The sequence below is a fragment of the Corvus hawaiiensis genome, chromosome 15 (assembly GCF_020740725.1).
Source record: "Corvus hawaiiensis isolate bCorHaw1 chromosome 15, bCorHaw1.pri.cur, whole genome shotgun sequence".
Lineage (NCBI taxonomy): Eukaryota > Metazoa > Chordata > Aves > Passeriformes > Corvidae > Corvus > Corvus hawaiiensis.
Genome location: NC_063227.1, coordinates 18,026,949 through 18,050,299, shown reverse-complemented (window position 1 = coordinate 18,050,299; position 23,351 = coordinate 18,026,949). Strand labels below are relative to the sequence as shown.

General features: G+C 50.6%; 1 protein-coding gene across 4 annotated transcripts in view; it reads right to left on the bottom strand.

The window, feature by feature from the left end:
• Positions 1–23,351, bottom strand: part of CYSTM1 (cysteine rich transmembrane module containing 1) — a 66,415-nt gene that overhangs the window by 4,419 nt on the left and 38,645 nt on the right. Inside the window, exons 1-2 of one of the 4 annotated variants that reach the window (XM_048320036.1) lie at positions 19,960–20,065; positions 8,215–8,462 (exon numbers count right to left, since the gene is read on the bottom strand). In XM_048320036.1, the coding sequence (XP_048175993.1) occupies positions 8,215–8,443 (229 nt within the window). In that variant the 5' untranslated portion in view covers positions 8,444–8,462; positions 19,960–20,065. Of the gene's footprint in view, positions 1–8,214; positions 8,463–18,976; positions 19,002–19,959; positions 20,066–23,351 lie in introns of those variants that run through there. The other 3 variants (XM_048320038.1, XM_048320037.1, XM_048320035.1) reach the window with 3 other exon arrangements.

Genomic DNA, 23,351 nt, shown 5'->3' with positions numbered 1-23,351 from the left:
GCAGTGGCCTGCACAAACCAGTGCAAATAACTCCCACTTTGTTTTTAAAACAAATACTACAATACCTTCTTATTTCATGTACAGTCGACTTTATCTTAAGCATACACATTTTGTTTCTTCTCATACCTAATTGATACGTTAATCATTAGCTCCATGAGGGAGAGGAATGAGCTGTACTTTTCACCCGGTTTGGCATAAACTAAAATGGTGAGCTTAGACTGCAATGCCCCTTATTGCAGTGCTTTACTGGGTCTACAAGGATTGCAGTGCAAGGGCACTGGCTTTGATGCCAGAACCAGTCCATCCTCTCCCAGGGCCCGCATACAGACATCACTGTCAAGGTACCAACTTACCTACATGGGGGTAGTGATGGTGCCTGAGAGCCCTTGAGCTCCGCAAGCTCTCCCAGAAAGTCCTGCTGCACATGACAGGGGCCAGGCCCTTGCCTGGGCATTTCAGGTATGACAGGAATGACATCCAGGCACAGAGAAGCCAGCACGGGGCAGGCTCAGCGCGTGGGGAGCAGGAGGTGGAGAGCAAAGCCCAGCATCCACCAGCTGCAGGGACTCCCCTCCTCTTAAGGTGGGAGGGCTCAAATCACATTGCCCTGAAGTTTACTTTCCTTTAGCCCAGCTGTGTGCCAGCACAGACCCCTCACCTGCACTCCTGGCTGTGAGGCAAGGCCTGGGGCACATGAGAGGAAGCAGCAGTAAGTAGTTTACAATCACTGCCACTGCAGCCCCAAAACCCTCCCTTCCTGTGCTATCAGAATGGCTGTTTGCCATGGGAACAGCTGGTCAGAGCAGGAGTATTAGTTAATACCAGAGTCTCATCTGGGAGGGAGTGCACAGCAGAGAAGGGACCCATAAGCCTCTTCCCAGTTGTCAATTAAGTGGGTTTTATCACAAGCCACTTCTGCACCAAGAGCTTTATTTTCACTTCTTCAGCAAGCAGGAAACTGCTCACCACCGCTTGGAATGATTTTGTGCTGCCTGAAGCAGATTGCTAAGTCAGGTCAGCCTGGGCATCTGCTTTTACCTTCAAACCATTCTCACCCAGGTCCTTGGAAAGCTCTTCTGTTCAGGATGGAGGCCAGAGAAGGGAAAGTCAGCACAAGCACACCCAATGGATGCAGAAGTGACAGTGACTGGAAATCAAATGTCCAAGAGCCATCTTTGAGGTGCACACTCTGGTCTGCAGACCCAGAGCTGCAAGAGGAAGGAACACCCAGCCATGACCTCCCAGACATCCACTTGTCCTGAAATAAACCCCACACAGGCAGCAAGTGTGGAAGAAGAGATTTCAGGACTGGGGAACAGGGACTAAACTTTCGTATGAGCTGCCACCAAGGCTGCTCTCTGCACCAGGCCTCTCCAGGGCACAGCCTGGGCACAGATGAGATCTAACTCCCTTGGCAAGGAAAGCATTTAATTGTTCTTTCTCCTCTCTGGGGGTATTTGCTCAAGCCTAACAGCTTCAAGCCTGTTATTTTCCAGCCCCCCAACTCCTTCCTGCCCAGAGGCTTTCACTGTGTGCACAGTCTCTACCAACACCACACTCAGATTTCAGGAAATACCTCAGTACACTCCTGAAACAGATACCACAGCCAGATGGAAATTCAATAGCCCACTTCAAGCAAGAATCTTCCAAAGCTTCAAAATGCTCAGGACAAGTTTCACAACTCCCAGCTCCAAACGCAAATGGCTTCTGCCAGAGCCACCCGAGCAGAAACCAAGTGTCACAGAATGAAAATGCCACGGGCAGCTCCACCTGCAAATCCCCTCTGCCACCAGACAGCCACTGCTGACCCAGCCCAGATTTCAGCCTGGGCTCAAGCAGAAACGACTGATGTACAGCTGCTCACACAGGTATCAGACCTGCCCTTTTCCACGGCCACAGGCCTGGGTTCAGGAGTTGGAAAATTCCTGCCTTTCTGTTCCCGTAAGTTAGAGCAGCTCTGACGCTCACCCTAGAGAGCTGTTTCAGCTTTCAGGAAGCTGAACAGGCCACACATTTCAGGGAAATCACTGAGCAGGTGAGCCAAGAGAGCACTTTCCAGAGCCAACGCTGCACTGGGCAAAGCTGTTCCCCTCTCACACACCAGTCTGGGCGCCAGGCACGGGTTAGGGCTCAGCAGGAGCCATGCAGAAGGTTTTCTTGCAGCTGAGCTCAGGGCTGGAAAAGATGTTGTTTCCTCACTTGAACACACAGGGATGTGCGATCCTTGAGATAACAAAAGTGATACTAATCAGCATTTATGGCGTATCAATGTGCCTGGGAAGGATTCAACACCTCTAAAAGGCAGGGCTACAAGCATTCCTTACAGGAATCAGCAGACCTTGTGTATTGAGTGTTCAGGTCTCTGCAGGATGTCAGCAGGCATCAGCCAGCTCTCCAAAGCACTACAAACCCCAGCACAGAGGTTAGAAAGTGCACAGGACACATGTCATACGAGAAAAAAACCTGTCCCTCAGCTCAAATGTACAATAATTCAGGGCTTCAGACCCTTCTAGACTACAACAGATGAGAGACATCTCCCAAAAGTACAGATTTTGAGAACTTCCTCTAACACTTTTTAAAATCAGTAAAATCTTAATTTACTGTTAAAGCAAGGAGATGTTTTTAACCTAGTCAGCCACAGGGCTTAAGAACAGCACAATCCTCAGCCTGTGTCAGTGCTTACACTGAAAACCAGCATCAGTCCTAGAGTTAAACAACACCTGGCTTGGAGGGATTCACAGAGCACAAACTTCATCTTACAAAGGTCTTGCAAGCGTGTTCTGGGTGACTGACAGGAGAGGGACAAAGCCCAATTTAAAGCAAAGGGAACACGCCCCCGTGAGATCCTCCTTGTGCAGCCCCACAGGGTCAAGTGCCACAGTCTGTGCAGTGTCTGCAGCGCTGGGAAAAGGCCGTGCATGATTTGCTCCTCACCCAGCCTGGTGCCCAGCTGACAATGACTGCAACAGCAGCCTTGTTAAATTCAGCCCACGGTGTTGTCAGCCTTGGCCTCCTGAGGCCAGTTTGTCTGAAGCTTGTTTTCAGATACTGGACCTGAATTGGGAATTGGACCTGAATTATTCCCTTATTGGGAATAATTTTCTTTGCATCAGGTTGTTATCAGATTACTCCCTCCTTGAGGGTGAAAAGCAGTGAAGGTGAGGTGAGACAGCAGCCCCACGACTGCACTGTTTGCCAGCCAACAGCCTCCGCTGTTTGTGCAGCCAGGGACAGAGGGAGGGATGATACAGCAGTCCTGGAGGAGAGAACGCTGGGTTTTAAAGCACACTAAGGAATGAGAAGCAGATAAGAGGACAACTGCCAAATAAGATTTCTTTTTTTTTTTTGCAGGACTCCAGCATCTGGAGTTGCAGCTCCTGAAGGCACAGGAACAGTTAAACTAAATGCTCCAACAGACTACTTAGAAAGGGGTCAACAGACAGAAAGCCTGTCCTCCAAATTAACTCCTGCTGGGGAAGGCTCAGCTCCACATCGTTTAGGAAGCAAGGGGGTAACCACTGAAAGGCACTGGAAAGCCTCACCAGAATGATTCTGATCCCCTCCTTTCCACACTGAGACAGGTAAAGAGGAAAAATCATCCACCCCTCCAGCAGCAGGCAGTGCCTTTATCTAGGTGACCTGTTTATTCTGCAGCTGGACAAACATTAGGAGGCAGACAGCATCACTGTGACTATTACTCTTATCGCAGACGGCTTTGCTACAAGTAATCAACCTCCAGAAACAAGATTTCCACCCTGTGTGTACAATGGCTCAGACGCAATGCTGAGCTCTGTTTGCCCGCAGTGCCTGCTGACAGAGCCTGGTTCCCTTTGGCACAGCATGGAATAGCCTCATCCATTACATTGGCATGTATCAACAGGGAGGGGGGAAGAAATTAAGCTGGTCAAATTGCTAACATCAGCTTCTGCTTTTAAAATTAGTATGTCACTTCATACTTCGGCTCGTTCCACTTCTTTTGAAAGTATACCATAATAAGCTGCATTACATTTCACCTGTAATTTACACAGACAAGAAAGTACCAGCTGAGCAGTCACCAGTTACTGTGGTTTCCTTATGCTAGTTGATAACAAATAATGAAAACACTGGTGGGGAAATGAGATATTTTCTGGAACAAGATATTTTCCTCCTCCTAAGCAAGCCCCTGCTGTAAAGAAGAACCTGCTCCCTACACAATGCGGCACACAGGAACCACGTTCCTAAAGCTGTGTTTCCCAGCTTTGTTCTGGTGCAGGCAGCTTCCCTCTACCCACACCAAGCACCACGTGGCACGTCTACCCTGTTCCAGGAGCTCACACCCACATGGACTTCGTGTGGACAGACACGGAGACAGCCCTCAGCCTGGGCAGGAGGAAAACTGGAGCCAGAGATCAGCAGGTCACTTCCCAGCGCTAGGAGGCTGAATCACACACCCTTAAGGATAACGTCCCTCAGGCTCAGCATATACATTATCATCTCTAAAGGCAAAGGTCAAGTTGTTTATTTCTAATGAACAACAGCCAAGTCAGTTGCCAGCCCTTGCAAGATGTAAGAAGTGGGGTTTCTTTGGAGACTTTGGTAGCAGTAACCTGATCGAGCCTAAAAGCCATCCATCCAAAAAAAATAAAGCCATGAGGTCTTCTGTGACACCTCAGCAAGTCACCAGTGAGTCTCCAGTTCACTGCTCCTTCATGTGGAGAAAAAACATGCTTTGAGGCCTTTCATGGCCTGAGGTAGCTGGGGTGACTCTGAGGGGGTGCAAGCTTGCACACACTGGCCTCCATCCCCTCTGGGAGAAGGGGCCAAGGAACACTGTGATCAGCTGGAGTCTCCCTGTCCCACGGTGTCGTATGGGGGTGGCCACATGGGAGTCATATGGCCACCACCACTATGACTTAACACATAACCACAAGCTGATTTCTGCACCCCAGATGTCCTCGTGGCTGGCTAATCCTGCACAGACAGTCCAGAGGGGAATACACGTGTTCTCCTTGTCCAGAGCTGTTCTGGACTGCAGCTTCCTCCAGCAAGCCCTTAGGTTTGTCCCCCAGTTCAATGGCATATTGAAAAGGTGGTGACACCTTCCCTTTCTCACCTACTTGTAGTGGAGTCATTGCTCACTGAACAGCAAGAACTTTCCTTCCTACCCTTGCCAAGCACAACCCCAGCAAGAGGGGCTGAAGTCTCCAGCCTGAGCTAACAGCTCCCACCTCCTGAGGACACAGAGAAACGGGTGCTGTGGGTGGGGAAAGGTGTGGCTGCAGCACACATGGGCAGTGTGACTCAGGCCAGTGCTGCTCAGCCTGGAGTCCTTCACCAGCAGCCTTTGAAACAGGCTCAGAGCTCCTGGGCAGTGTGGGTGACAGAACCAGCAGCCAGGTTAAGCTGCTTCCCTGTTACACCTCAGATACAGCTTTAATACAGAGAGTGGGGCATGTGAGGTTTTTTTTACTTCTCCAGGGGCTGAGTGGACAGGCTTTGTCCATTGCTACTCCTGATGGGCTACAAATTAAGATGAAAAAACACCATCACCATAAAATGCTACTTTACCATCAGATTTTGAGAGCTCAGCAATAATCATTTCCATCTGTGTGATCCACTCAAGACCAAAATATGATAAATAATTACTTCCACACATTAGCAGTAGCACATGGGCTACGATCTACAACGTAAGAGCCCACTTTGCAGTTTGCCCACACAGTAAGATTATGTAAACCATAAAAGTTAAAGTATACCAAATTTCCTAATTTTCACTGTGGACACATGCTTATTCAGAAATACTAATGTACTACTTGGAGTAGCTTAATTCATTAGATTAAGCAAAGTCATGTAGGAGAGTAAAATATCCACTCTGAAAAGGAAGCATCCATGCAGTAGCTCTTCCCAGATAAGTGTTTGGAAACACCACAGGAAGCCACACGAAATCATGCTAGACCAGCCAGGCTGACTGCAATGCCTTGATTAAATTTAGATGTCAGTTTTTTATGTTAGAAGTTCAGCCACACCAATACAGATACATAGCATTAGTGTAACAGATTTATAAAAAATAGCTTTTTTAGAGACATCCACTCTCAATTAGACGCTCCTGGGGTTCTTAAACAAAGCCCCATTGAAAGCTCTTTTACAGCTTCAGAGGACAAAGATCAGGTTCCAGTTTGACAGACTGGCCAAAAGAGAGCAAGGGGAGAAAAAAAGGGTGTTTAACAGAAGGAGAATGAAGAAAAAGAAAGCTTTTGCAGAGAAATGCAAAATTATAGCCCTGACTTCACTTTGCAGACTTAATAAATGTGTTTAAAATAAATGTGTGCCATCCAGAGGGACCTGGACAGGCTGAAGAGGTGGGGGCATGTGAACCTCGTGAAGCTCAGCTGGGCCAAGCAGAAGCTCCTGTACCTGGGTAGGGGCAATGACAAGTGCAAACACAGGCTGGGCGGAGAAAGCAGCCCTGGGGAGGACTTGGAGGCAGGGGATGATGGGATACTGGGAAGAAATTCTTCTCTGTGAGGGTGGTGAGACCCTGGCACAGGGTGCCCAGAGCAGCTGTGGCTGCCCCACACATGAAGTGTTAAAGGCCAGGCTGGATGGGGCTTGGAGCAGCCTGGGATAGTGGAAGGTGTCCCTGCCCATGACAGGGGGTTGGAACTGGCTGATCTTTAAGTTCCTTCCAACTCAAATCATTCTGTGATTCTATCACTTTTTTACATCCACTTCAGCAACAGTGGAGCTAATTAGAGGCTCCCAAGGGGGGTTCAGAGACCACCTGTAGCTGTGGGAAGGCAGTTCAAGGACAAGACTTACCAGAAGGTTTTTGATTTATGGATTAGAGTGCTGCTTCTGCAGAGCTGAACTTGTGTTAGCTTAGGCTTAACAAAATCAAACCTCCTGCAGAACAAGCCTGGGCTCTCAGTGCAAGACACTCAAACACTTCACTACTTGTCCTCTCCAATTTGCCAGCCTATTCTTTGTGCTAGTCCACAGGTTTGTGAGCAGAGCAGAGGACATTCAGTGTCATCAGTTCCCTGATCCAGTTTGATATGAGATCCTTCAAGCTTCCAAGGCAGCAGAACCGTCTCAAAGCCAGACTGTCCAAAGGAACAGTTCCTGTCTCCCTTCAGCCTCTGCCAGCACATCCCTTTGTGTGGCTACAGCAGCAAAGCAACACTGGCACCAACCAAAGATGTTCAACATGGAAAACAAGGAGTTTTCCCCCGCCCAGTACTAAGAAACATCTCTTAGCCACCCCAAAACCCCAGGGAAAACCCTGATTACATTTTGATTCCATGTGATGGAAGTGGTGGGAAGCATCACCATTGCTGCTTCCTCCTCCTCCTCCTCAAAGGCAGGGTTCTCACTCTGTTACAGAGGAAGTTGAACTCATGATTTGCCCTCAATTCAGGTTCTTATTCACTCACACCAATTGCTCACTGCTTAAATTTGGGCCTTCTCGATAGACCTGCACCAGACTGTTCAATCCCACTGAACAGTCCACCTCTCTCAGCTTCTCCTCACAGAAAGGAGGAGAAGCTCTCATCCCTTAATCATCTTCTCTGCCTCTCCTCTGACAATCTGAGCCTGCAGCAAGCACTGCAGTGAGTCCCAGGAGAGCTGTGGGTGCCAGAGCATACCAATGTGCCATATTGAGGGGACGTGGCACACAGATGGACCAGCCAGCTGCCAAGGGAAGGTGCATCATCCTCCCTCCCTTCCCCAGAAATCTGGGTTTTTCCACAGAATGATAATAACTTCAGAAAAAACCAAAATGCCCAGGAATGAGCAGATCACTTGGACAGATACTGATGGGCTCACGAAAACCGAGGTCCATTAATTCAGTACGAACTGCACATTTGAATATTATAAGCTTTAACTGTGCAGCCTTTGGTTGGAACTCATCAAGCAAGAGACAGGTAGAATGAGAGTTGTGGCAAATCTAAAGCCTGTATAACAACCTCAGCTTAAGGACTCCCTTGAGGGATCAGCACGAAAGATGTTTGGCAGTATTCTCCAACAACCAGAGAGAGAACTGTGAGAGCAGCAAAACAAAGCAGGAAAACGAGCTGTAAACAAAACCGCTATTTCAAACAAGTCACCACCTCCTCCAATACATTCACCAGCCTCCTTTAGGGCCAGGTGCTGGTGAACACATTACTTCAAGGTCAGCGTGTACTCATGTGAGGCAAACAGGTGCCCCAATGTCACGCCGTGGCTGCTCGGTCATACCTGTATTTTTCGGCCCATCTGCGTACACCGGTCCTGGAGGTGGAGGTGCGTTCTGCCATCCATACTGGGGATATCCTTGGTAGCCTGGCTGGCCCGGCTGGTAGGGCCCGGTGGGTCCAGGGGGATAGCCGGGGTATGGGCCGGGAGGGCCCCCCGGCTGCTGTGCATAGGGTGGGTACGGGGCAGTTGGGCCCGGGCCGGGGTACGGTGGAGGATTATCGTAGCTCATGTGGGATGCGGAACCTGTCCTGCAAAAGAAGGAAACAAACAGGAGACCTGGTTTGCTTTTGTCTGCTCATCCACGACCATGTGAGTTCCACTGCAGACTGCTCTCCAGAGAGCCCTACGTTGTGTGAGAAACAGACTTCAAAATACCTGGTCAAGCAGCAAATTTATTTTTAACCCTATCACGGGGGTAGGGATGGGGTTGAAGTGATTTCTCTAAGTGACACGAGTTTAGCTCAGCAGTAGTAGCATGCTGCTTTCCAGTCATGCATCAGCTATTCACCCTAAGTCTGGCAGCAGCAAAGCAAAATCCTCTACTTCCACTCATGATTAAAATGCTTTTAAGAGAGATTTAGAAGTGATTACTTCATGTTTCTGTCAATATTGGAAAGGAAAACCATGGAGAAATGCAGCCTGTTCCAGGCACTTGATAGCTTTGACATGAGAAAGAGTGAACACAAATGTCCATTACGCTTCTGCTAATTGTTAAAGCACCCAGACCAGCACTCTGGAGCAGGGCAGTATGGAATAATTTCCTGATGACACTGTACCCCAGCATGTTGTGTAGTCTTCCAGTCATACACAACTGAATCATTAAGCAGCCACAAGGAATTAGGGCCTTGGGCTCAGCCTCACTCAAAAAGCAACACTAAAGACACCTCAGAGAGCTCATAAAACCCATGTCATGCATTACTCATGGCACAGCCATCAGAAGACAAGACTGTCCCAATACTGCAACTTTAATGAACCTCTAAGCAGCATGACTAAGCAAACCATTTCTTACATTAGGCTTTTGGAGCTTCTCCCTGTCTGAGAAACAGAAGTGTATATTAATATCCTACGCGTTCAGGAACCTTCCTGCCCGAAGCAGCGGTAGCCTGCTATTTCCTTCCCCTATTACAGGGTGCAGACGGGTCACCAGTTCCCCTTTGCTACACACCTCCTCCCACACGCCACAGGGAGAAATACCAGGAGCATAACCTGCCTCTGCCAGGCTTGCAGTGGGAGGGGCTGGCCAGCAGGATCGCCTTTGGATGGCACTGGGATGGGCAAGCAGCCGGACTGCTCAGCCCTGCGCCCCCGGGGACGGGCAGCAGAGACCATGGGCACAGGCAGCGAGCTCTGGCTGACGCAGCCTGAAGAATTTCACCTTTGTACCGCTACCACCGGAGCCCAGCGCGATGTGCGGGGCAGAGGCCAGGCGAGCCCAGCCCCTGGGGCTATGTTTAGCTGCCGCAGTCCCTGGCAGTGTAGAGCGAGCTGTTTGTTTACAGCCTGCTGTTTCATCACCTCAGAGCGCCGGCTGTCCCTCCCCAAGGAAGGATCCCAAGGCTCCCGCTTGTTTACACGCTGCTCCTGCCCGAAGGTCGCCAGCGCGATGCCAAGTGGCACCGCGGGGCTCTGTCCCGCACCCAGCCCGGCTGAACCCACACAGTGCCTGGGATCTAGAGGCTGCTCCAAGGGAACAGGGCCGCCGTCCCGTCCAGAAGGACACCGACAGCCCTTGAGGCTCACAGGCTGCAGCTGTCACTCACCTGAATTCACCCGAACGCTCCTCATGGTGTGCGAGCCAGGCACAGTCACAGAACCACAAACATGCTGAGCTGGACAAGGATCACCCAGTCCAACTCCTGGCTCTGCATAGACACCCCAGCAATCCCACCCTGTGCCTGAGAGCATTGTCCAAGGGCTCCTGGAGCTCTGGGGCCGGGACCATTCCCTGGGGAGCCTGGTCAGTGCCCAATCATCCTCTGGGGGAAGAACCTTTCCCTGATACCAACCTAACCCTGCCCTGACACAGCTCCAGCCGTTCCCTCGGGTCCTGCCCCCGGTCATCAGAGTGAAGAGATCAGTGTCTGTCCCTCCTCTTGCCCTCACAAAGAAGTTGTCCCACGTAACTGCTAAGGCAGTGCTGTACCCTGCAGATGACATCTTTTAATGGCTTTGTCAAGAGTTTTAACTGCTTAACCAATGTCTGGGATTACAGGAATTTTATTTATGGCTTGTTTTTTTTCCCCCACTGCTAGGCCAGCCAGACCACTTAACTGCTCACTTTAAAACAGACAAGCACAACATACACTTAACTCAAGGCTCTTTAACCACTGCACTGCAATGCAACCCCCCTAACCAAGTCTCTAGCAAGGAAATTCTTTCTTCAGGAAGGCAGGGAAAGGCAGGCAGCAAACCCTACAACTCACTTCAATGCAATCAATTAGAGAACTGGGACACAACAGGCCACTAATGCTCATCTAACCCAGAAAATCATCCCAAAATAACATCCAAAAGCAAGTTTCCAGGGAAGAATAAGGCCAGAGCGAGTGTGTGTGTGTACACCAACAGAGCACTGCATGTGGCAGAGTAACCATTTGGAGCCCAGGCATGGCCCAGGCAACCCTGTGAACCCCCTGGTTTGCTCAGGCTCCCTGACCCAATGCACAGCTGCTGTGCCTGCTCCTGGCACGAGGGGATCCAGGGCACTGCTGCCTGCCTGGTGGAAAACTGCCTCCTGCTCCATCAGGGTGACTGCAGGAGGTCACCCTCCTGAATTTAGGTTTGCACCAAACCAGGGAGGTGGCATGTGGGAATGCTCTGTTCCAGATCAAAGAGCTCCAGCCCAATGTCGCCTCCTTGGGCAGGGGACAACCTCTCCATCCATGTTCCCCTTCTCTGTTCAAGGGTGTAATTTAGCATCCTAGCTACAAATATATGTGTTTTTATATACACACACACACACACACTAGGCTTTCAAAGGCAGCAAACAACAGACCATGTTTTGTTCATAAACCTTAAGAACCCTCGGGGCTTAGCTTGCTTTGATGAGCACCGTCCAGCTCCAGCAGACTCACATGGATTACTTCAGTTTTTCAAAGTCCTTCTGCCCAAGAGGACGATCAACCCAGGCCACCCTTTCCAGGGAAGGTTAGTCTTCCCTCCTGTCCCTTTATATGCATCAATTCATTTATCCACATTCAATATCATTGATATTTTAGTGCTGAAGCAAGGTTGAACACATGCTGTGATTCTTCAGCTGGCTGTGAACTCAGATTCAGTCAGTGGATAACAAATTCAGCCATCCCACTGCTCCCTTGCCATGGGACTGCCAGGGGCCACCCTTCTCCATCAGGACCGGCCATTCACTCCCTTTGTTAGCCAAGCAGGGAGCCTGCTCCCTGTCCTGTGGCTGCCTGGCCTCTGGCAAGCATCCAGCATGGGAACATGCCAGAATCCCTTTGGAGCCAGTGGGACCACACAGGTAACAAAGCACCTCTGCAGAAAGGGCTGAGATGGGGATCAGGTGTGCCTGGTAAAGCTCAGAAACCCCTGAAAGAGTGTGGTAAGATGAGAGCCTGGTTAAAACCAACAGCCATGGGGATGAACAAAAACACCTGCACATCAGTAGCTCTGCAGAAATGTCTGTGAAACAGTGAGAAGGAGTTAAAAATCCAACGGCTTGAGCAAACAGGGAAGTAGCAGCATAGGGAACAAGAAAGAATTACTAGTGCTCTTTGTTTACCAGCTCCATGTTGGCTGTGTCAAAACAGCTTTTGAAGAGGAGGAAGGTTAGGAGTGGAGACAGTGACTGAGATTCCACCTGCTGATATGGGAGAGGGACTGAGGGGAAAACTGGCCAGAGCCTACTAACAGCTGTACAGATGCCTGGGCAGAGACAGCAGAACAACAGAACAGAGGAAAAAATGGAGATTAAGAAGAGCATATTCCAGGTTGAGGGTAAAGTAACATAACTGAGATTAGGCAAGAGATAAAAGAGAGTGTCCAGCACGAACACTCAGCAGCCACTGGGGATTTGTCTGTGATGAGTGAGGAAAGCCCTGAAGAATTCATCAAGGTATTCAGCAAACCCAGGAGGAAGTTGTGGAACCTAAGTTCTCGGAAAGAATCTCTCCTTGTCCCCCAGTTTCACTGCCAGTACTTGCTACACATACACACCCCTACTCGCCCTTTTTGAGCTGTGTGACAACACTGAGATTTCCTTCACTCTCATGATCTCATACATGATTTCACATACTTCCTAGTTCTATTTACTCACCTGGGTACATGTTTGCATGGCAGGGATTTGCAGCATGAAGGAAATACTTTTCAGAGACATACCTGAGCTCTTAGTCAAACATATCATCAAGCTTTGCTGTGGGTTCTTACCCCAACTGGTAATTCTGTGTGAGCTGCAACCAGGACCAACCCCTGTGAGGTTGCATCAGAACTCATATCTGTGTGTTTCCTAGTGAGCACCTCTCAGAGGCAAAGCTCAAAAGAAAGAAGGCAACCATTAGTGAAGCCCTTTGTTTTCCATGACGCTGCAGGAGGTCCAGCAGGAAGAGCCGGTACAAAGCTCAATGGTCCCTGCACAGCCTCACTAGTGCTAAACTTCATTTAGTACTAGACCCAGCAAACAAAGAGATTTCCTTGACTGTCACTAAGTATTTGTCCTGTCTGTTGCTGCTTAACAACAGAGAAATTGCTAATCCATCTGAAGAGAATGGCAAACCACGTTCCTATTCCTCCTCCCTACCACATTAGTACTTTTGCTAAGGAGCAAGTTCATTAGTACATCGTTTCCTTAAGTCATCTTCAAACTCATTTGTTCTACACTGCTGAGTAAACATTATTTCCCCTACCCCAACAGCAGGGTTTCATTTTTAAACAAGCTGCTTATCACACGCCAGAAGGCTGCACCATTGCTCAAAAGGTCTGCAAACCAGAAGCCACTGAAGTACGGGGTCGCATAGGGAATGCACATAGCACCAGATGTGTGTGTACACACAGAGGTACCAACAGGCAAGAAGCACCATCCTGTGTGAGAATATCAGTCCTTCTACAGGTGTAACCTGGCTCTGGCTAAGGTTTAGCAAAAGGTGCAAGTTCAGAACTATAATGCTTTGCATACACTACACACAAACAGATATATATTTAACCTGTCCCTTTTGGCAACCAATCCTTAGAGAAACAGATTTCACCATTAGACTTTGAAAAAACTTCCGATCGCTTCACATTTACTGCCTTGTAGAAGGCCAGCAAACCAAGGCAGCTGCTACAGAACTAGTCAGTCACTGCTCCTGATCCTCCTCTCCCAGCACACTCATGAATTTATTATCTTTTTTGTTTTCTCCAGGCATCTCTCCTGAGCTGAAGACTGTCTGCTTCAACAGAGCCTGCACCATTCCTTGATTATTCTTTCCAGACATCATTGTGCCTTTTAGTGTCACCATTTGTCTAGGAAGAAGCAGGCAGACTCTCTCTGCACAGTGCCACAGCTGTCTTCTGCTTCCCACCCCTTTCCCAGCCCACTCCCAGGGCAGCTCTTGCCATCCATCAAGCTAAAAACAGAGCTCAAGCTGCACTGTACTAATTGCAACTGCAAGATCCTTCCAAGTGGGAATAGCTCCTGTAGAGCCTGTCACTGCACACGTACAGCTCACAACATTGCTCACCCAAGTGACAACACACAGTCTCTTCCACCATTTCACTGGCTCTGCCACAAGCCTCTGAAAACAGCCTTAGCTTCAACCTGGGAATGTCTCACCATCTACAAGTTGCCACCTCTAAAACTAGGAAGGAAGGAACAGGAAGCCTAATTTAGATGGCATGTGCAGCCCTGAGGCACAGCCTGGGGGCCTGGACAGGGAGGACTTCTGGTCAGAAGGTAACATGGTGCAGAAAAACAACCAAGAATGAAGAGAATAAGGGGAAGCATGATGGAAGAAAGCTTTTCTGTTAGCACAAGGGATGCCCAAACAAAGACCCTTCAGAGCCTGCCAAGATGACCCAGTTTCACCCTTTTCCCTCCTCCAAAAGGCCACGTACAAGGCTGGCGCTCCCAAACATCTCTTGAGGTCAGAATAATTACAGCCACCATAATTACTGCCAAAATGACTGGAGAGCAGTAGGAATCTGCTTCTACCTGTTGGCACCTTGTTACCTTGGCAAAACTGAGGAGAGCATTTTTACACAGTAGGTGTCCACAGCTACTAATCCACCTGCAAAGAAATACCAATCCCTATGGACAGCTGCCTGCAAGTCAGATCCTTCAAATCCAATCTCCAGAGCAAGAAAATCCATTAAATAAAGAGCTGTGCATATGGGGTGAGAGAACAATCTAGCCAGGGTACTGAAACAGGGCAAAACACCTTCTCTAGCACAGGGAACAGTGCAAGAAACAGCCCTATGAAAACAAATGGGCGATTAGTAAACTAAAAAAAAACCCAAAAACAAACCACCAACAAGAAAAACCCAAAGGAAATCAGCAGTCTGGAACACAGGAAAAAAACCCCATAACGACCCAAAAGCAATTAGCAGATTTTTGGAATTTAAAGGCGAGAAGTTGCTTTTTTTTTAGGACAGCAGGACAAGCATTGCACCTCGTGCTGCTGTAGTCAGGAGGAATCACCTTTTGGGTATGGCAGGTATTGATTCAGCTGGTCTTTGCACAGATGAAGATGGAGGGCATGGTGAGAGACCAGACCCTGAGAAGGACAACTGGGGCACCCTGATATAACCCACCCCTTCCAATGCCTGCAGCGCTAGGAAGTCGTTTTCCAATACAGAGCTCTAATGGAAAGTACATTTAACATCAGCAATCCAGCTCCTGGCAACCAGCCTAGCATTTAAATTACATTTCATATGAACAGTATCCAAATGAAAAAGAGCACAAGTGGCTCTTAAATTGCACTGGCTCTGTGTTTCCCTCTCACCAGCTTATTTGTCAGCTCCATTTAGTGATTGTACGAAAGGTACGTTAAGGATAAATTGTAAGAGATTCCATTCTTGCTCGGTTTGCTTCCAGGAAAAGCTTCCTCCCTGGTTTGCCCTCCCACTTCACCAGGTAGCTCCATCAGCCTAGAGAAATAGCTGAGGGGGAACAAGAGCTGCCCCCACCTTTTCTGACAAAAGCTGTTCAAAACTACTTTAATTTCCAAAATACAGGTCTAGGCAAAAGCAAAAAGCCCAGCTTTGTGCTGTAAAAGGAAAAGCTAAAACCCACTCCTCTGTTGAAGCCCATTTCCTTAAGAGGTGTCCTGGACTCCAGGACACTCACAGTCCTTGGGAAGAGGGGCATTTCCTCACATTTAGTTGAGTGGCTGCCAGGCACTTCCTGCACAAAACAACTGCACCTGTGTGGCTGAAGCCACCAGATCAGGCAGCTCTGTGCACTGAACAGTGGTTTGGATGAACAAGTATTTAACCCTCCTGAGCCAGGTATTCCCTCCTCCTGGTGTCCTCCATGCCCTCCAGGGTTCTGAAGCCTGCCCACATGTGAAAATGGAAAGCCTAACTGATGTTTGAGGCTGACACTGGTGTACCTATGAACTGTCCCAGCTCCCCAGTCCCATCATCTGCCCTTCCTTCTTGGCAAAACCATAATGGATATGCCCATTTCCAGGTGATTCTGGTTTCAGAAACCAGGATTTGATCAGCTCTAAAGGGCTGTAGTCATGCTGACAGTTTTTGCCTCAGAGGCAACATCCTTTGTGGAGCTTCACGGTCACAGATCTGCCCCTGCTGCTCTCCACAGAACTCTTATCAATGTACCTTCACACCCACACCACACCCATGCCAGGATTTTCCTTCTTCAGACACATTTCAGTGTCTCATGAATTGTTACTAACACACAAACCTCTTCAGAAACACTATCCATCACTTACTGCCTGCAATATGCTGCCCGCTGTCTACCTACATGTTCTACACGGCAGAAGGAAAGTATGAAGCTGACATAGTTCCTACAATAAAAGCATTAGTGGAAAAAAGAAATCAAATCCAATGCCCTGCTACTGTTATGACATGAACTGCATCCTTATGGGGAAAAAATGTCAATTGTTTCAGACATCTGATGAAAGGTTTTAGAAACATATACTTCAACACCAGGAACTAACAATTACAAAGATGGAAAGCATCACTTCACAGCCCCTCAGGTGGTGTCAGCCACGGCACTTGTTGCTGACATGCCAGGTGAGACTCTGCCCAGGTACAGCAGTGCCTGTGGCAAAACCCACCAAAAAGCAAAGTCCTTTACACAGAAATCATTTCAGAGAGAAGCATCAACATCTTGATTTCAGGTTTTGAATGCTTTTGAATACACTGCTCTTGTTCAAGTCTTTGTATAATATGTTGCCTTAGATAATTCCAGAAATAATGACTACAGCTTGCTGTTAAAGTGGTGCATTGACTGCTTTAAGATGCAACAAATACCAAAACAACAACAAAAAAATCAATGAGAACATCTGATTGTCAGGTTAAACTACACCTGCAAATAATAGTTGAAGCAAGCAGCTTTGTTGGTCGAACTGAGAAGAGAATGTGAAACAAACAGTATGACTGGCAAGAAAATTCGTAAGCACAGATAATACATTCATATGTTACTCAGATGGTGTTGTGGCAGCATTCCAGCCATGGAACAGCAGCAGTCTTTCAGGATAACTTCACCAGCTCTGAAACACTGGTGGATTAAGTGGAAGATACTACCCAGAGCCCATGATGATTTTCTAGCACCTCAAGCAGAAGCACACCAGCAGCAGCACACAGCTCCCAAGGCACGGTCATGTTGCTGTGTGCAGACAGAAATACAGGCATCTTCTACAGCTGAGATCTCATTAGTCAGAAAGAGATTTCCATGATAGGCTGGAAAATGGAATGAGACTGAGATTTGTCCGCCCCCTTCATGTTTTCTCACTTTTTCTGCTTTTCTATATCCTTCATGTGGCTCTACCATGATGCTTTACTTTGCCTGTAGGGCATATGCAAGAATCCTCTTTAACGTCTGCTTGTCACGGGCCCCAGTTTCTCCCATACCAGTGGTCACCAAACCAAAAAAGCCTTTGTCTTACCCTGTTGGGGGCTGAAAAACGTCTACACTTCAGGGGACTGCCCTCAATAGCTGGTAAGACCAAGTAATACCTCAAGAAGACATTATAATCCTAGTGTGCAAATCTCTCTCTCTGATATGTAAGTGACAGAAACAGCAGCTTTTGCTCAGCAGTGGTGGTGCCTGGCATAAGGAATGCAACAGACCAGATGCTTCCAAGGAGATCCGTTCCTCAAAGCCCTCTGCAATCCTGACCAGCTGTGGGCAGGCACTGGAGCACAGCACTGCTCCCTCCCAGGACAGCACAGTGGTGGCACTTCCACATAAGGGGACCCCAGCTGGGAAGAGCTCCCAGGATACAGCTGTGAGGGTAGCCCAGCATTTCCTGCCCCTCAGCACAGGTGTGAGGCCAAGTCCTTCACCCCGAATCCTGGGGAAGGCAGCCATGCTGGGATGAGCAGGCTCGGAGGCTCCCAGGCTGCCTGTGGGAAGCCAAGCTGCTGCCGGCAGGATGCCAGGCCTGGCAATACTGACCGTCTGCTTGAATGACTCGGGCTCCTTCCTATCTTTCCCTATTCCCAGAAATGACAGTGCTATTTTCTGCTCATTGAGCCACTGGGTTTGAGGTCAGAAGCAGGAAGTTAAGACAGGATATGCAACCCAGAGAGTAGAAAACATCAATACCAACAGTAGCGAATGAGCGAACCTGCTCATTCAAGGCTCCAGCTCCCAGGAGAAGTTTTCAGGGACCCCTGATAAGCTTCCAGCCGTGCCACACACAGATCACAAACAGGGGGCAGGAGAAATGCAGACCTGTTTCTTGAAAATCCAGAGTTATACGAGCTTGCTCTGCCCTCGTAGAAAAAAAAATCAGGTAACATATTCATCCGATCCTGCATAGAACTACCCCGAGAACAGGCAGCTCCTCTGTTTATGGCACACAAAGCCCTCCAGGTACTTCTCCATCACCCCGGTGCAATGCTATGAGCAGGAACATCTCTGCTTACACTCACAGAACAGCTCTGGTTGTCTGAGCAGCAAACCACTGCCCATTTTAAATGTAAAATGGACCTGGGGGGACACACGGCAGCAAACCAGCAGAGCTCTCTGCTCTGACTGACGCCAGGGCACCACCTCGCAGGGTCTACTCAGCACACACAGAGCCCCCACCCATGTCAGAGCCACTCCTTTACACGACAGTCTCCTCTTCGACCTCTGCTGCAAGGACACCCACCAGCCTCTGCAGATTATCAGTTACAGCTCTCACACCATTTGGGGAATGACGAATCAGTATTTAACAAAGATGGCCTTTATAGCACATGAATAAGGGGCAGAGTGAAACAGACTTCGTGCTGCAGAAGTTCCTGTGCTTGGTAAAAACCACTATCCTGCGCAATAGATGACTATTATCTAACATGCACATTAATCCCTGACTGTCCCCAAAAAGCACTGAAATACGATCAGTAGAATTTATAAAGTCTCAGTGTTTTCAGCCTCCTTCCCAGTCTACCTGATACAGTAATATTATTATTATCATCATCAAAAATTTCTAGGAAGAGTCACTTATTATTTAAGCAACTGATGAGAAATACCCCTTTCCCAGCACAGCAGCACTTCCCACACCTTGTATCCTATCACTGTATTTACACAGCACAAGGAGAAGGCAGCTGCTCAGCACAGTCATTATAACTCACCCACACTTACTACCTTACCCAGACTTACCCTACTTACAGTCAGGTTGCTCACACACGTCTCGTAGTACAGGCATCAAAAGCAGAGAGCACCTCTTTTTTTCCTTTCAGATAAAGCTAAACACGAATCTGGAGTGAGTGGGACAGCTCTTGGCACTAGCCCGGACAGAGAGGGTCTGCCCACTGCCATCAGAAAGGGTGGCAGATCTATGTGGCAGAGGAGAGGAGACAAGCGCTCTCCTTCCCTCATTCTCCTATTTCACCATGACATTTAATTATCCAAATGAGGTCTCCTCAGCTATAGGAACAGGAAACATAAATCCAGGACAACCATAATGGCTTTTAAACACACGATGCAGCACTATTATTTTTACTCCGAGTGCTACCATACCTCTTGCTCTACACTAAATAATCCTCAGCATCAGTACCACCCGCGCCCACCCTGCTCTCGCCCCTCGGTGCACGAACAGCCTCAGCCGGGCAGCACCGCGTCCCCCGCGCACAGGGCAGCGCCGGGAGCCCCCGCCCCGCTCCGCCGCGCCAGCCTGGGATTTTTTAGGGCACCTTTGGGACAACGACGGCATGGCCGGCGCTGTCAGACAGGGCGGGACCCCCGGGCTGGGGGACGCGCCTGGGGGGGGTTCACCGGGCTCCTCCTGCCCCGACCCTTCCGGAGCGCTGTCCCCAGCGCGGTCACCCACCGCAGGCTCCCAGGGACGGGGCGGGACGGGCCCGACCCCTCACCCCGAGGAGCCTTCCTGCTCCTCATCCTCCCGCTCCTCATCAGTCCTGAGCGGCCCCGCGCCCGGCCCCGCTCCCCCCCACCCGCCGCAGCTCCCACCCGCGCCGAGCCGCGCCGAGCCGAGCCGAGCCGCGCCGAGCCCAGCCGAGCCGCGCCGAGCCGAGCCGCGCCGCGCCGCGCCGAGCCGAGCCGCGCCGAGCCCAGCCGAGCCGCGCCGAGCCGCGCCGAGCCGTGAGGGCGCGGCCCCCCAGCCCCTCACGGAGCCCCGGTACCTGCGCCCTGCGCGTCTCGCGCCGCCACCCGCACCTGCTGCGCACCCCGCGGGGCGGTGACGTCACGGGAGGCCCAGGCCACGCCCCCAGCGGGGCGGGCACGTCACGGCCCCGGACCCGCCCAAGGGGCGTGGCCACGACGGGGGCGTGGCCGGAGGGAGGGAGCCGGGTGGAGCCGGGCCCTGTCCGAGCCGTCGCGGCTGTCCGAGCTGCTGCTCTTGTCTCTGTCCTGCCCCGTCCCTGTCCGAGCTGCTGCTCTTGTCTCTGTCCTGCCCCTGTCCGAGCTGCTGCTCTTGTCTCTGCCCCTGCCCCGTCCCTGTCCCAGCTACTGCCACTGTCCCTATCCCTGTCCCCGCCTCCATTCCTATCCCTGACGCAGCTGCTGCCGCTGCCCCTGCCTCTGTCACTGCTGTTGCCCCGGCCCCGGAGCGGAGCCTGAGGAGCCTGAGGTTGGAAAGGACCCGCGGGGCTCCGGGCCCTGCCCGTGGGGAGGGGGCTTCCCGGCAGCGCAGCTGAGCGGGGCTGAGCAGGGCTTAAGCCAAGGAAGGACAGCGGGGTCAGGGTGGGCATGGGGGGCTCGGGACGCAGCCACAGCCTGCTCGGGGCCGGGGTCAGCAGCATGGGACCCGGAGAGCCTTGGCCCCACCGGGGACCCCCGGGCATGGCAGGGGCTGGGCCGGGCCCCACAGCCCCCCCACGCCGCCGCTGTCGCTTCCCTTCCCTGCGGGGGCTGGACGGGACACCTGGCTGGTGACCGGGACCTTTGCACGGGCGCTGTCGCCTTCTGCTGATAACGGGACGCGTGGGTAGGAGAAGGTCCAAGCACAGAGCCTGGGAAAGCAGTTACGGGTTTGCCCAGATAAAATAGGTCAAGGACACAGGTTGGAGTGTTCAGTCACCGTCCCTGCCCCTGGCACATGACCGTGACTCACGGTGGTGGCCAGCGGCGAGGGGACAGCAGTGGCCGCCTGCGGAGTGACGCTGTGCCTGGGGAGCGTGAGGTGGGGTTGGGGACTGTGGTGGGGACGTGGCTGGGGACAGTGGTGGTCCCCAGGGAGTAGAGCAGCATGACCCTGCTCCTGTGCTGCTGTGCGTGCTGAAACCAGCTTCCTTTTGCCCACCATCGAATAGCAGATCAAATCAGGCCAGCATTAAGCTGGGTCCCTAATGAGGCTCAACCAGGAAGAAATTATTTAAATTAGTTACATGACATGCTATATTCTTGGGCGAGAGAAAAACAGGATACACAGCTACCCCTGCTCTGTCTGAAGAACTCAGCCAGCACCCGAAGTGTGTCCCGAATGAAACCTGCTGGCTGACGGGAGGTGTGAGAAACATTCGAGAGCCCTTTCCAGGGCACCGAGCAGAGTCTGCGCTTCCCTGGATGTGGGCAGTGAAGCACACACACACCCATCGTTCCCCAGCCTTGTCTGCCCCAGCCATGCTGCTCTCCTCACACAGAATCATTTAAGTTGGAAAAGCCCTCTAAGATCATTGAATTCAATCATTCCTCCAGCACTGTCAAGGCCACCATTAAATCATGTCCCCAAGTGCCACATCTACATGTCTGTTAAACCCCTCCAAGGATGGTGACCCCACCATTGCTGTGGGCAGCCTGTTGCAGTGCCTGAACACCCTTTTGGTGAAGAGATTTCCCCCAATATCCAACCTAAACCTCCCCCAGTGCAACTTGAAACCATTCCCTCTCATCCTGTCACTTGTTACCTGGGAGAAGAGGCCAACTCCCACCTTGCTACAATCTCCTTTCAGGGAGCTGTAGAGGAAGAAGGTGCCTCCTGAGCTTCCTTTTCTCCAGGCTGAGCCCCCCGAGCTCCCTCAGCTGCTGCTCATCAGATTTGTGCTTCAGACCCTTCCCCAGCTCCATTCTCTTCTCTGGACACGCTGCAGCACCCCAACATCTGGCAGAGCCTCCCAGGAGGCAGTTTGCTCCGCAGAATGGGAAAAAACCAACCAACCGACCAACAAACCAACCAACTCCTCTGGATCATTTTATGCCACACTTGTGGGTCCAAGTGGCTCATGCAAAGGGTGTGAGGAAGTGGAGGGCTGGCATGGAGAGGCTGCGGGAAGGCACTGCCCATGTGGGCACGAGCTGGGGCTGCTGCTCCACTGCCCTGGAGCTGCAGACAATTCCCTCCCACTCAGTCTCCTCACCCTACGATGTCCTTTCCATATGCCTTTGGAAATGATACTGCCCAGCCAGGACCTTGCAGCAGGCACAATATACACTGTTCTGCTGAGCAACACTGGACTGGTCCTGGTCCTTGACTCCAGTGCCAGCAGGCACACACTGTTGTCCTGTTAAACATTAATTGGGAAAGCAGCTTGAAAAGCATTGCTTGGCTTCATTAAAATCTTCAAACATCACTTGATACTTACATATCCTTATTAGCAGTTTGCATATACTTCAAATACTAATGCAGGCCAGGCTTTATTGCTCTTAGTGCCCCTCCAGCAGAAATTATACATTAATTTCTAGGTGCAGCTGTCTTTACCCTGGGCTGGTAGGGAATGCTGTACAATAAACTGGGACTTAGCTCCTACAAAGAGAGGACAAGCCAGCTCTCCCCTGGAAAAAGGAGAGGCAGGACACTGAGTGAGGACACGTGGAAGGTACATTCACCCAATTTCCATCAGGTGTGTTAGCACATCCCCGGAAGGCACCTGAGAGGTGTGGGAGAACCCTGGAGGTGTTACACATGTTGACCTGATGGGCTCACATGAGCTCCCACGCAGGCTTCGCTGTGATGTGTGGTGTGGCTGCAGCGGAGGGCAGGGAACTCCTGAGATACAGGAATGGAGCTGTTTGAACATGGTGTCTGAGATGGTGGAGGACCGACCAGGTCTCGCACCCTTTGCACTTCTACTGGTGTCTTTTCCCCCTTGCTTTCTCCTGTTCCCTGGCATGACCCACCATTATTAGCAGATGTGGGAAGGGAGGTGTGAATCCTCTTTATTGGGAAGCCTGTGCTGCCTGGAAACTCTGGTTTAGCAATATTTATCTCCCCCCAGCCCTCCCTGTGCCTGGCAAACTCAGCGGCTCCATAATCAAAACTTTTGTCTTTGTTGTTTACTTTTTTCTTTCTGATTGCCTGAACAGCAGCAGCCGGAGGCAAGGAGTTGACCTTGCCAAGGACGAGGGCAGGAGCTGGACCTAGACAGCAGGACAGGCTGTGGAGAGCAGGTGAACAGGAACAGGAGAGTGCAAGGCCATTGCAGTGGCTGCTTGCCCCTATTCCTGTTGGTTTCACACCTCTTTCCACATAGTGGTTTGGTAAAGCCCGTTGCAAAAGCCTTGTGAAACACCCCACTGTCTTTGCAAGAGGGTTCTGTGAGACTACAGGTTGCAGGCAGGGCCGGCTTTGTTGGTG